The following is a 12313-nucleotide window of genomic DNA, read 5'->3' on the forward strand; positions in this document are numbered from 1 at the left end:
ATCCCACTACATTACTTGTAACTCCCTCCGCCAGAATGGCTTCCTGTACCACGGTGCCATGGCCAATTAGCTCATCCACCCTGCAGCCCCCACTCTCATCCAACCAAGCTGAAAAAACCTCAAACCTGTTGGACAATTGTAAAGGCTGCGGACCCTCCAGGTTCCCTTACCTGTCTCACTTGCAGTCATGGTCTCCTGTCCCTGACCAAATCAAAAGAGTCTATCTTAAGGGGTGTGACCGCCTGCTGGAAAAAGTGTCCAGTCCAGATAACTTTCCCCTCCCTGATGTGCTGCAGTGTCAGCAGCTCTGCCTCCAGTCAATAACTCAGAGCCAAAGTTCCAGCAGCTGCAAACATTAAATGCAGATGTGTTTGCCCTGCACCACACTAGTATTCAGAAACTCCCACATCCTGCACTCACAGCACATTACCTGCCCTGCCATCTCCAATATGTTAATTATAATTAATTATCAATTATTAATTAATTAAGCCTACACCTCCCAATGCATTTTGGTGCTGTTAGTAAACTTTACAGTACTGATAAAACCAATAATACCAGTTACTGGTTTACCTGCTCCTGCTGCTACACCAAATGAAAATCAAATACTGGAGGCTGAAAAGGAGAAGAAGAAAAAAACACCTCCTCCCTGTCCTTCATACTTTCCATTTTGCAGTAAACCCTACCTAAAGCACCTCTTTCCCCATATGCACTGAATTCCCACTTTGAACCAAATTCCCAAATATACTCACTCGGCCTTTGTCTCACTCAGGATGAAGTCTCTCCTCTCTGACCTAGTTCTACCTGTGTTGTAAATTCCCATGTGGCCCTGAACAGGTGAACTCTCCTCTTCCCTAAGTTTATTTCCAGCTGTGAGATGGTAGCCTTAGCCCTGGCAGTGGGCAGGCAACACAACGTTTTGAACTTCCTGTGACAACTGTAGAGAACAGCATCTATTCCCCTATCACTACCACATTCTGTTTCACTTTACCTTCTCCCACCCCACTTCCCCTACCCGCTTGAATGACGTTCTGCATCAGATTCCATGCTCAGTTTGCTGCATCCACCCTGCAGTCCTTGTTCTCATCTATGCACACAGCAAATATCTTGTACCCTTGTACCTGTTAGTCAAAGTTAAGGCTCCTCCATCCCTACATGCTGGATCCCCATACCTGCCTGGCTCTTGGGGCAGGATTTTACATCCTGTGGGTGGGCATGCACCCGACCCGATTGGGCATAAAATCACGTTTAATGCTGCTGGGCGACATCCCAACATCACTCATGTAACATTCCAGTTGGCAGGCGCACGTAAGAATCTGGGGTGCGCCCGCTGACAATTAATAGGCCTATTAAGCCCTTAATCAAATAATTGAATAATATTTTTTGCTGCTCGTCCAACCTTGCGGTTGACAGGTGGGCAAATCAGCCAGGTGGCCTTTGGATTTTTATGAAACCACATCCATGGGCGGAATGAGGTTTCTAGCAGTAATTTAAAAATATATATATTTCGACATAATTTTTAACATGTCACATGTGGGGACAGGTTTATGTCATTTGTAAAATCTTTATTGGTCAGTATCCAATTCTTCAGCTCCCTGAGGCAGCTCTGTGCCCTCAGGGAGCTGTCAGCGCACGCTCCACCGCGCATGTGCAGACTTCCGCGCTTGCCCTCCTCCTGCCCCCACCATGGCAGCGCTGAGCGTTTCAGTGCACCTTTCATGCTGGCTGGCCGTTAGTTAGCCAGCCAGCATGAAATTGTGGTCAGGGCCCGATCCGTTTTGAGCCAGCCCGACGAAGGAAAAATCCAGCCCCTGGTCACAGCCTTCTGACCCTGACCATTGACAAACATCAAAATTTTACTTAACCTAAGTGGTGTGACTGCCTCCTGGGACAAAATGTCCTAACTGTTCCCCTCCCTGATGCCCCACAATGTCTGCAGCTCTGGATCCAACTCAGCAACTCTGAACAGAAGTTGCTCAAGCTGCAAACAATTACACAGGTACAGCTGTTGATAGGATGCTATCCATCAGTGATTTCTCCTTCTACAGATAAGTGGCAAGGAAGTCCTAACAGCCCTACTGAGACCGGAAAATTAATATGAGAAGAATGACAGATATGAAACCATTTGGATGGTGATCTGCCTGAAAAAATGTAACTGTCTGTTCAAGTCACCCATTGATAATCAGAAGTTGATCTGAAGCAATTAAGTGGGAGAGGTGAAAATGGCAAGGGTGTGTGAAAGCAGCATATGTTAGCTAACAGCAGTACTTGTACTGTTATTTTATGATTAGTTTGAGTTCGGGCTATTTTAACTGGCAAGGTAAAGTGTGTTTCAATTATATAGGTGTGGAAGTTTCCCCTCTGTCCTGCTGGTCCTGTTATTTATGAACAGTATATTGGTTCACTGTGTGCACATTTAATTCTGTTTCAAGTTAAAGTAACTGTCAAAAATTTGAGAAATTATTGTGTTGTATTAGATGAAGGAAAACTTTCAGCAACAATTGAGTCAGTTTCACAGTGCTAGACTTATTCAGAAACTTGCAATTTTTCTAAAAGTGATCCAAGTTGTGAGTAGCACCATTAAAACATACTTTACCATCTACAAGATTATGGAACTTTGTGTAGATATCTTTAAGTGAAACCGTCCAGGGTCACAATCTGTTCCTCGGATGAGTAAATTGGACCTTTGCATATGTGAAATGTGTGTTGAGCAGTTTTCTGTTTATGTAACTTTTCTGTCACTAATCTCAAGATGGCTTTGGGATATTAATTATGTGTGTGTGAGATAAACAGTGTACTAGAAACCTTCTGATAAATAAATTTGGAATGCAGAAATTGATTTAACAATTTCACAATCTAAGTAGCTATTTCTAGTTTTAAAAATCGTTAACTATTGGATTAACATAAAGGAAAATACAATACACCTTAGAGTGAAAAATTAGACTTTTTCCGGTTTATGCACTGTGTATGAAGACCTCAGTTCTTTTATGTAATATAAATTGTTTTCTATAACAGTGTCGTACATTTCTATTTTATGTACTTTGTAAAAAGTCTTGCTCCAATATGTCCTGTAATTTGTATAATTTGTTACTAAGTCTGTCAACTGGGTTCAATTTTGGAACTAATGTCAAGAAAAATGTGAATTTAGACAACATCCTAGTTTTTTTTAGAATCACAGGATTTGTATGCTGATGCAACATCATTAATAATGCAGTGTAGCATTTATCTACTAATTCATATTCAGCTGCATTTCAGTTCGTAGCAGTCAGATCTTTGCAGGGGGTTATTATGATGTGCTACATTGGATGTTTAGGGAGGGAAGGGGGTTTCCGAGCATGTTGTGGAAGAAATTGGGTTTTAGGTTTGGGATTTGCTGGTTTAAATAACTTAAAATTTACTTGAGAGGGGACTCTATTTTGGAACACTTCAATTTTGAAATTTTATATTTTCCTTAGTCAGTAACACAAATCTTATCCAATTCAAAAGTTTACGAAAGCTTCAGAAATTGATCTATAACCTTCCAAATTTTTTGTTCTGTATTTCCTTAGATATATTTTTAGGATGGCATAACTTTAAAAGCTGTTTTCCATTGCCTATTTCATGGCTATTTCAGTTGCCTTTTCTCATTCAACAACCTCCCTTGAGTTACCCCATGACATCACAGAGAAAAAAAATTGTCAGTAGTTGATGTATAGTGAGCAGTGGACTGTTGGCGTGGATCAGTGTCTGGCCTGATGAAGCCCACAGACAATCGAGCCAATGAATGAACCATTGCAGAGATTCAAATACATAGCATTTGTTGTGCAAGGAAACAACAACAATGTCTTCAAGCTAAATCAACTGCTTTACCATAAAATTCATATGCCAGGATGGTAGCAAGGGGAGAATTGATGAGATTTTGGAGTCTAGAGAGCCTGCAGCTTGGTATGTATGGCAAAAAAATTACTGCTGATTTGCATGAAGCTATGAAAATTAAAGCTAAAGGTCATATGGGGGAAGTATTTCACAAAAATGAAACGCAGAAGAAAATGTGAAGAGTTGATTTAAGATATTGTGCTCTGAATTTATTCATTTGAAAGTGAATAATCAGAAAACCTAAGGTCTGAGGTTAGAAATTTATGAAAAGTATTCTGGTTGTCTTACTCTTGAAAACTGAAAGTGCCAATGACTAAGCATGTACGGCTACCCAGTGGTATTCTGATTGCAGTTTTGTTATTTGAAGAGAGAAATAACTAGATCCAAAACACAATTTGTTAGTAAAATAAAGGTTTTATAGTTTTTATTTATGATTACACTGAAAACTTTTAGATGTACCTTTATTATTATCACAATTCAAAATTTCTTCTCCCTTAAGGCTTTCAGCATACAGCAGTTTTGTCATTTTTTGGGAAGCACGCATGCCGTGCAGTAAGTGAATGAGCTAAGCTAACCATAAGATATTTTATTTGAGAACATTGCCTTCCTAATAAATCTGAGTTGTTCCATAGTATGGGAAGATAATGACCGATATCTTGAAATATACTTAGGTTGTTTGTGGTAGACAAAAGATGATGACACAAATGAATGGAAAAATTAAATGTATTTTTTACCACTAAGCACAGTATTAATTTCAAAGAGACACTGCGCTTATACCCAGAAGGTGAGAAGAGCTATTATCATGATGACATAATGTGCAAGATAATGCTTATATAATGTGCTTAGTGATACATCAGTGCAGTTTGGCTAATAATTCTAAAGAAAGTGCTTGTGCCGATATTGGTCCTTTAAAAAGTTTAAATATATTATGGGTGTGCCCTCTAAGATTGAATAGATTTATTTAAGTAGAAAGAAGACTTTGAATACAGTAAAATTTGAAGTGAAAATCCAAAATATTCTCAAAATTAATGGACTGAAAAAAAGCAGTTATGTGAAATTACACTGGGAGTTATTAATACATAGAGCTGAATTATTATGTGGAATCGTTTTTTTTAATTCAATCATGGGATGTGGGCATTGCTGGCTAGGCAAGCATTTATTGCCCATCCCTAATTGCCCTTGAGAGGGTGGTGGTGCGCTGCCTTCTTGAACTGCTGCAGTCCATGTGGTGCAGGTACACCCACAGTGCTGTAAGGAAGAGAGTTACAGGATTTTGACCCAGTCACAGTGGAGGAATGGCGATCATTTCAAAATCAGGATGGTGAGTGGCTTGGAGGGGAACTCCCATTTGGTGGTGTTCCCATATGTCTGTTGCCCTTGTCATGAGTTTGGAAAGTGCTGTCCAAGGAACCTTGGTGAGTTCCTGCAGTGCATCTTGTGGATGGTATACACTGTGGCCACTGTACGTCTTGGTGGAGAGAATGAATGTTTGTGGATGGGGTGCCAGTCAAGTGGCCTGCTTTGTCCTGGATGGTGTCAAGCTCCTTGAGTGTTGTTTGAGCTGCACTCATCCAGGCAAGTGGAGAGTATTCCATCACACTCCTGACTTATGCCTTGTAGATGGTGGACAGGCTTTGGGGAGTCAGGAGGTGAGTTACTCACTGCTGGGTTCCAGCCTCTGATCTGCTGTTGTAGCCACAGTTTTATATGCCTAGTCCATTTCAGTTTCTGGTCAATGGCAACCCCCAGGATATCGATAGTGGAGGGTTCAGTGATGGTAATGCCATTGAATGTCATGGGGCGGTGGCTAGTTTCTGTCTTGTTGGAGATGGTCATTGCTTGGCACTTGTGTAGTGCAAATATTATTTACCACTTGTCAGTCCACGTCTTGCTGCATTTGGACATGCACTGCTTCAGTATCTGAGGAGTCGCGAATGGTGCTGAACATTGTGCAATCATCAGCGACCATCCTCACTTCTGACCTCGTGATGGAAGGAAGGTCATTGATGAAGCGGCTGAAGGTGGTTGAGTTGAGGACATTACCCTGAGGAGGTCCTGCACTGATGTCTTGGAACTGAGATGATTGACCTCCTACAACCACAACCATCTTTCTTTGTGCTAGGTATGACTCCAACCAGTGGAGAGTTTTCCCACTTATCCCCACAGACTGCAGTTTTGCTAGGGCTCCTTGATGCCACACTCAGTCTAATGCTGCCTTGATGTCAAGGGCAGTCACTCTCACCTTAGTTCTGGAGTTCAGCTCTTTTGTCCATGTTTGAACCAAGGCTGTAATGAGGTCAGGAGCTGAGTGGCCCTGCTGGAACTCAAACTGAGCATTAGTGAGCAGGTTATTGCTAAGCAAGTGCTGCATGATAGCAATGATGATCCCTTCCATCACTTTACTAATAATCGAGAGTAGGTTGATGGGACGCTAACAAGCCAAGTTTGATTTGACCTGCTTTTTGTGTACAGAACTTACCTGGGAAATTTTCCACATTGCCAGGTAGATGCCACTTTTGTAGCTGTACTGGAACAGCTTAGCTAGGGGCATGACAAGTTCTGAAGCACAAGTCTTCAGTACTATTGCTAGAATATTGTCAGGGCCCATAGCTTTTGCAGCATCCAGTGCTTTCAGCTGTTTCTTGATATCACATAGAGTGAATTGAATTGGCTGCAGACTAGCATCTGTGATGCTGGGATGACAGGAGGAATCTGGGATGGATCATCCACTTGGCACTTCTGGCTGAAGATTGTTGAAAATGCTTCAGCCTTATCTTATCTTCTAGTGTGTGGGTTTGGGAGAGGATTGGGAGCTAAAAGCCACAAAATTGACTCTATGTCAGGGAAACAGACTTTTACTTTTGACAACTGTATGTTGGGCTGTTTGCATTTTGGGCTGGCTCTTCAGGAGAGGTAGGTTGTCAATTTCCATATGCTAACCACTCAATTAGAGCAATTTTGACACAATTCTTTCGCACAGGTTTCCTCGACTTCCTGAAACTCGCTCATGAAACCAAGTTAATGACACAGTGGCAATTGAGGGGCTAAAGCAATCTCAGTCAAAGATGCCATTACTCAATATTCACACCTGTTTTTTTAGCTATGAGTGGGAATGGATTTGTTCACAGCACTTGTGCAAAGGTGTTGTACAATTTAAAGGTTACTTTCTACACTTTGGATGTTGGCTTTTTTAAATAAACTTATGTCAATTAGACATGAAAAATAATCAAAACTGCCATGTATCAAAACTTGAATTTTTTTGCTAATTTAAAATTTTGCTAATTTAAAATTGACATCTGTTGAACTTTAAAATGGACATCTGCTGAACTACAAAATGGCAGCTACAGGTCACATGACTCAAGATTGACCATCTCTCCTGGGTGCTACCAACAGAAATTATAAGAAAAATTGAGTTCCAATCTGATCCTTGTGGAATCTCGCACCCCATTGTAAGGCCACATTAAAATCATGAAACTAAATTACTAACAGGTGAACTGACTTTTCCAGCCAGGGCATTAACAAAGACAGAGACATCGAGACTTGTTACACCTGAAGAAGTGTTAACAGCCACCATTTCGCTCCTAAGGGAAACAATGTATTTTGGCAAGAGGCACAGAAACTGCTTGCGAGGCTGCAATTTTTTTTATTCATTCATGGGATACGGGCGTCGCTGGCAAGGCCAGCATTTATTGCCCATCCCTAACTGGTCTTGGTCAGAGAGCAGTTAAGAATCAGCCACACTGCTGTGGGCCTGGAGTTACATGTTGCCCAGACCAGCTAAGGTTGGCAGATTTCCTTCCCTAAAGGACATTAGTGAACCAGATGGGTTTTTACGACAATCGGCAATGACTTAGTGGTCATCATCAGTCTTTCAGTTCCAGATTTTTTTTATCACATTCGAATTTCACCATCTGCCATTATGGAATTCAAACCCAGGTCCCCAGAGCATTACACCAGGTCTCTGGAATACTAGTTAAGTGACAATGCCAATACCACTATGCCACCCCCTCCCCTTAACTCATTAATGGCCTATTCCACATGACCCCATGCATCTAGCCTTTTAATATTATTTTTCTAGCCTCACAACTCAGTCTGCTGTTCTAACATCAACTGGAAGGAACTCCAGCAGCTCCTAGATGACTAATCAACTGACCACCGTCTCTCAACTCCTCAAAGTCTGTTTAATTTTACAAGTCTTTGATCATCGCCCACCAAGCAGCCTAAGCACATAAAGCCCACTGTGTTGCATCGTCATGGCTTTCAAGGAGTTTCGTGTTATTGTCTCCAACCAAAAATTCAACTGGACTGAACTTTGCCAGGAAGGTAACACCCTCTGGATTTTGATTTCTTGGACTCTGGAAATCACATGAATGACTATTCATTTCTATCGGTCTTTTACTGTTGTTGCCCATAGTCCTCTTTTCTATCTCCCCTTACCGTATATATATATATATATATATATGTATATGTGTGTGTGTGGTTGCACACACCACGACTGCTCCAATCTCCAACCCACCGCACCGGGTTTGGATATGAATAAACTAACTTTCTGAGGTAATCATAACATGAGTTTGCTGCACGTTATTATTAAATTGGATCACACAAACTGAGGGTTTGGTGAAACACACCACAACCTACCTTTAAAAATAATTCAGAAACACCTCTACTTACGGACAGACAGGAAGAGGATAAACAAGTTCCATTTCTCTCTGTGTCTCCTGTCCAAAACACTTATTTAAAATTGTCTCAGACACCCATGTATGTATCCCTGTGCAACGACAAAACTTTATTCTTCCCTTTCCTGCTTCTCATCTAAGAGATGAAAGCTGTCTTGCAGAGGCAGAAGCAGACTGTTCAGATCCCATCTTTGACTGCCAAGATGCTCTTGGGCCATGTCCTTTGTAACTTGGAGCTTGAGAGGGCCCCAATCGAGACGGCATCTGTGAAGGGGCTGTGCCACTATTGGACAAGGCAGCAGGACTGATAGGTGGGCTGTCAGTGAGAAGTCGAAGGGCTTTGAGTGAAGTCTCCACTTCTGTGACACTATTCCTTATCATCCCTCAAGGCCCAGCTGACTTCACTGTGTTGGAGACCACTTTGCAGATAAGTGCAGCCCAGTAAGGCCGAAGGTAGAGTATCTGTCAAATCATTTAAGGCGTGAGACGTGTTTGCATCCAGAGTCTTCAATGTGCTGTTGAAGGAGGCATGGACTCATTTGATTAAAAGGTGTGATGGTCCACAGTTCTGGATACTGTATACATGGAAGAACACATCATCTCAGAGGCCTGTGACATTATCCCTCTCCTGTTTGAGGGGGACTCCACCAGTGTCTCTGCAATTGTGTGAATTCTACTTTGAGTGCCTGTCTGTGCATCACATGTGGTCTAATGCTGCTCAATAATTCTCCTCTTTGTTGATGGTCCCCAGTATACTGAACCTGCATCCAGCAGAGCTTCAAGAAAGCTGTGCTCTTCAAAGTAGACTCTCTTCTGCTGCCCATCTCCTCTATCTGGTGTTGCTCATTTGTAAATGAGTCACCAAGTAAAAATACAACTATATCTGTCTTATTGGTCCCAACAAAAGTATGGGTATCTCAACTGGTACACCCTCAAAATGAGTCAGCTCCTCTGAGGAATCATCATCCGTGACCTCCACCAACTGAAACTGAATGCATGAAAACCTGTGGAAGATAAAATACATGAATTAGTCCTGGGAAAGGTAAGAATATGTTGCATTATCATTATGAAGCTGGTCATATTTCACTTGTTGAAATTAAGTCAATGTGACTTGAGTACTATATGGTAGCTGGGAGTTCCACATCTTCCTATCGCCAAAGACCAGGGAAAAGCCATTCATCTCCACTGCTACTACCTTGGTGTGCTTGTTAGTTACGAGATGTTTGGAGGGCCCCTGTTGATTCTCCCCCTCTCTGGTGTTCCGTGCTCTCTTCCTTTCCTCCTTGTAGAAGAGACATATGAAAGAGTGTGATAGCACATGTTCATCCTAAGGGATGGCAGTTCCTTTGATAAGAGTGACTGAGGGAGGGGCATGACATTGTTTAAGGATGAATGGGAGTGGTGGATGGATAGATGAGGATGTGAGTAAGTGAATAGAAAGAGAAGGGAAGGGTGCACCAACAAGATTCATGGCTAGAAGACACAAAAAAATATCAAAAATATATTGAAAGTCAAGAGGTAAAAGGCAAGGAGGAACTTAAAACAATTATAATCACAAGGGAAAAGGTACTGGGATAACTATATTAGAACTAGGGTTGACTTTATGGCTGAAAAGGAGTGGTTGCAGAAGTAGTAGATGTATTGGTTGTGACCTGGAAAGGTCCCAGCAGATTGGAAAATTAGTAACACCATAACTAGGGGGCCAGTTTAAGAATAAAGGGCCGCTCATTTAAGACAGAGGTAAGGAGACATTTTTCTCTGAGGGTTGAGAGACTTTGGAACTCTCTTCCTCAAAAGGCGGTGGAAGCAGAGTCTTTGAATATTTTTAAGGCAGGGCTAGATAGATTCCTGATTAACAAGGGGGTGAATGATTATCAGGGGTAGGCAGGAACGTGGAATTGAGATTACATTCAGATCAGCTATGATCTTTTTGAAGGGCAGAACAGACTCAAGGAGCCGAATGGCTTATTCCTGCTCCTAATTCGTATGTTCACATGTTCGTATATACCTCTGTTCAAGAAAGGAAGGAGACAGAAAGCAGGAAATTGTAGGCCAGTTAGCCTAACATCTGTCATAGGGAAAATGCAAGAATCCATTATTAAGGAAGTAATTGCAGGACGTTTAGAAAATCATAATAAAATCGGGCAGAGTCAAAATGGTTTTACGAAAGGGAAATAATGTTTGACAAATTTATTAAAGTTCTTTGAGGAATAACGAGCAAGGTCATAAAGGGGAGTATGTGGATGTGGTGTGTTTGGATTTCCAAAAGGTGTTTGACAAGATGCCACATCAAAGGTTACTGCACAAAATAAGAGCTCATGGTGTAGGGAGTAACATATTTGCTTGGATAAAGGATTGGTTAGCTAACAGGAAAGACAGAAGGGATAAATGAGTCATTTTTGGGTTGGCAAGCTATTATTAATGGAATGCCACAGGAATTGGTGCTGGGTCTCAACTGTTTACAATCCATATCAATAACTTGGATGAAGGGACTGAATGTATAGTAGCTAAGTTTATGATGACATAAAGATAGGTAGGAAAGTTGTCAAGAAGATATAAGGGATTTAGATAGGTTAAGTGAATGGGCTGAAATTTGGCAGATGGAGTATAATGTGGGAAAATGTGAACTTGTCCACTTTGGCAGGAAAAATAGAAAAGCAGAATGTTATTTGAATGGAAAGAGATTGCAGAACTCTGAGGTACAAACAGATCTGGCTGTCCTGGTACATGAATCACAAAAAGTAGGTAAGCAGGTACAGCAAATAATTAGCAAGGCAAATGGATGTTGGCATTAATTGCAAGGGGAAGAAAATATAAAAGTAGGGAAGTGTTGCTGCAGCTGTATAGGGCCTGTGTTAGACCTCATTTGGAATACTGGGTACAGTTTTGGTCTCCTTACTTAAGGATAAAATTACATTAGAAGCAGTTCAGAGAATGTTCACTTGACTGATTCCTGGGATGAGGAATGAGGAACCTTTCTTATGAAAGGTTGAACAGGTTGGTCTTATACCCATTGGAGTTTAGAAGAATGAGAGGTGATCTTCAATGATATAAGATTCTGAGGGGACTTGACAGGGTGGATGCTTGGAAGATGTTTCCCTTGTAGGGGAGTTTAGAACTAGGGGACAGTTTTAAAAAAACAGAGGTCTCCTTTTTAAGACTGAGATAAGGAGAATTTTTTTTTACTCTTAGGGTCATTTGTCTGTGGAATTCTCTTCCCCAGTAGAGGCTGGGTCACTGAATATATTCAAGGCTCAATTAGACTGATTTTTGATCAACATGCTGAGAGTCATATTGGGCAGTTAGAAAAATGGAGTTGAGATTGAATGGCAGAGCAGGCTTAAGGAGCCAAATGGCCTACTCCTGCTCCAAATTCTTGTGCCGTCTTGTGTGTTCTTGCATGTGGAGTGATATGCTGGAGAAGGCTTGACAAGGGTAAATTTGAAGGGGTGGAGTTAGATGTAGGTTAATATGTCACTGCACCCACTTTTCGTGACTTACTTAGGTTATAAAATACTTTCTGTACTAAATACAGGAGCATGGCACCTTGCTGCTATTACTGATCACCTCCTCCAACTCAAGTCAATGTTCCCTCCAAGCTGCCTGAATGTGCAGCAATTAGGAATATGTCAGGCAAGGAGCAAACAGACTGCATACAAACAACAGTCGTCTTAAGATGTGAGTCATGAATCATTTGAAAGTGACTGCACAGAGGGAACAGTTCTTTTGCCACCTTGGTCTTCACTGCAGGCTTCTTGCTCCCTTACTAGGGAAGAGTTGCTCTC

The 12313-nt window shown here is 41.5% G+C and overlaps 1 protein-coding gene across 3 annotated transcripts in view; it reads left to right on the forward strand.

Annotated features, from left to right (window-relative positions):
- Positions 1–12313, forward strand: part of LOC121284462 (spermatogenesis-associated protein 13-like) — a 216447-nt gene that overhangs the window by 143456 nt on the left and 60678 nt on the right. The window contains exon 1 of one of the 3 annotated variants that reach the window (XM_041199955.1): positions 3829–3921. The exons of the other annotated variants lie outside the window; for them this stretch is intronic. Within the exon in view, the coding sequence (XP_041055889.1) occupies positions 3867–3921 (55 nt within the window). The 5' untranslated portion in view covers positions 3829–3866. Of the gene's footprint in view, positions 1–3828; positions 3922–12313 lie in introns of those variants that run through there. 3 annotated transcript variants of the gene reach the window in all.

This window comes from Carcharodon carcharias, chromosome 11, assembly GCF_017639515.1.
Source record: "Carcharodon carcharias isolate sCarCar2 chromosome 11, sCarCar2.pri, whole genome shotgun sequence".
Taxonomy (NCBI): Eukaryota; Metazoa; Chordata; class Chondrichthyes; order Lamniformes; family Lamnidae; genus Carcharodon; species Carcharodon carcharias.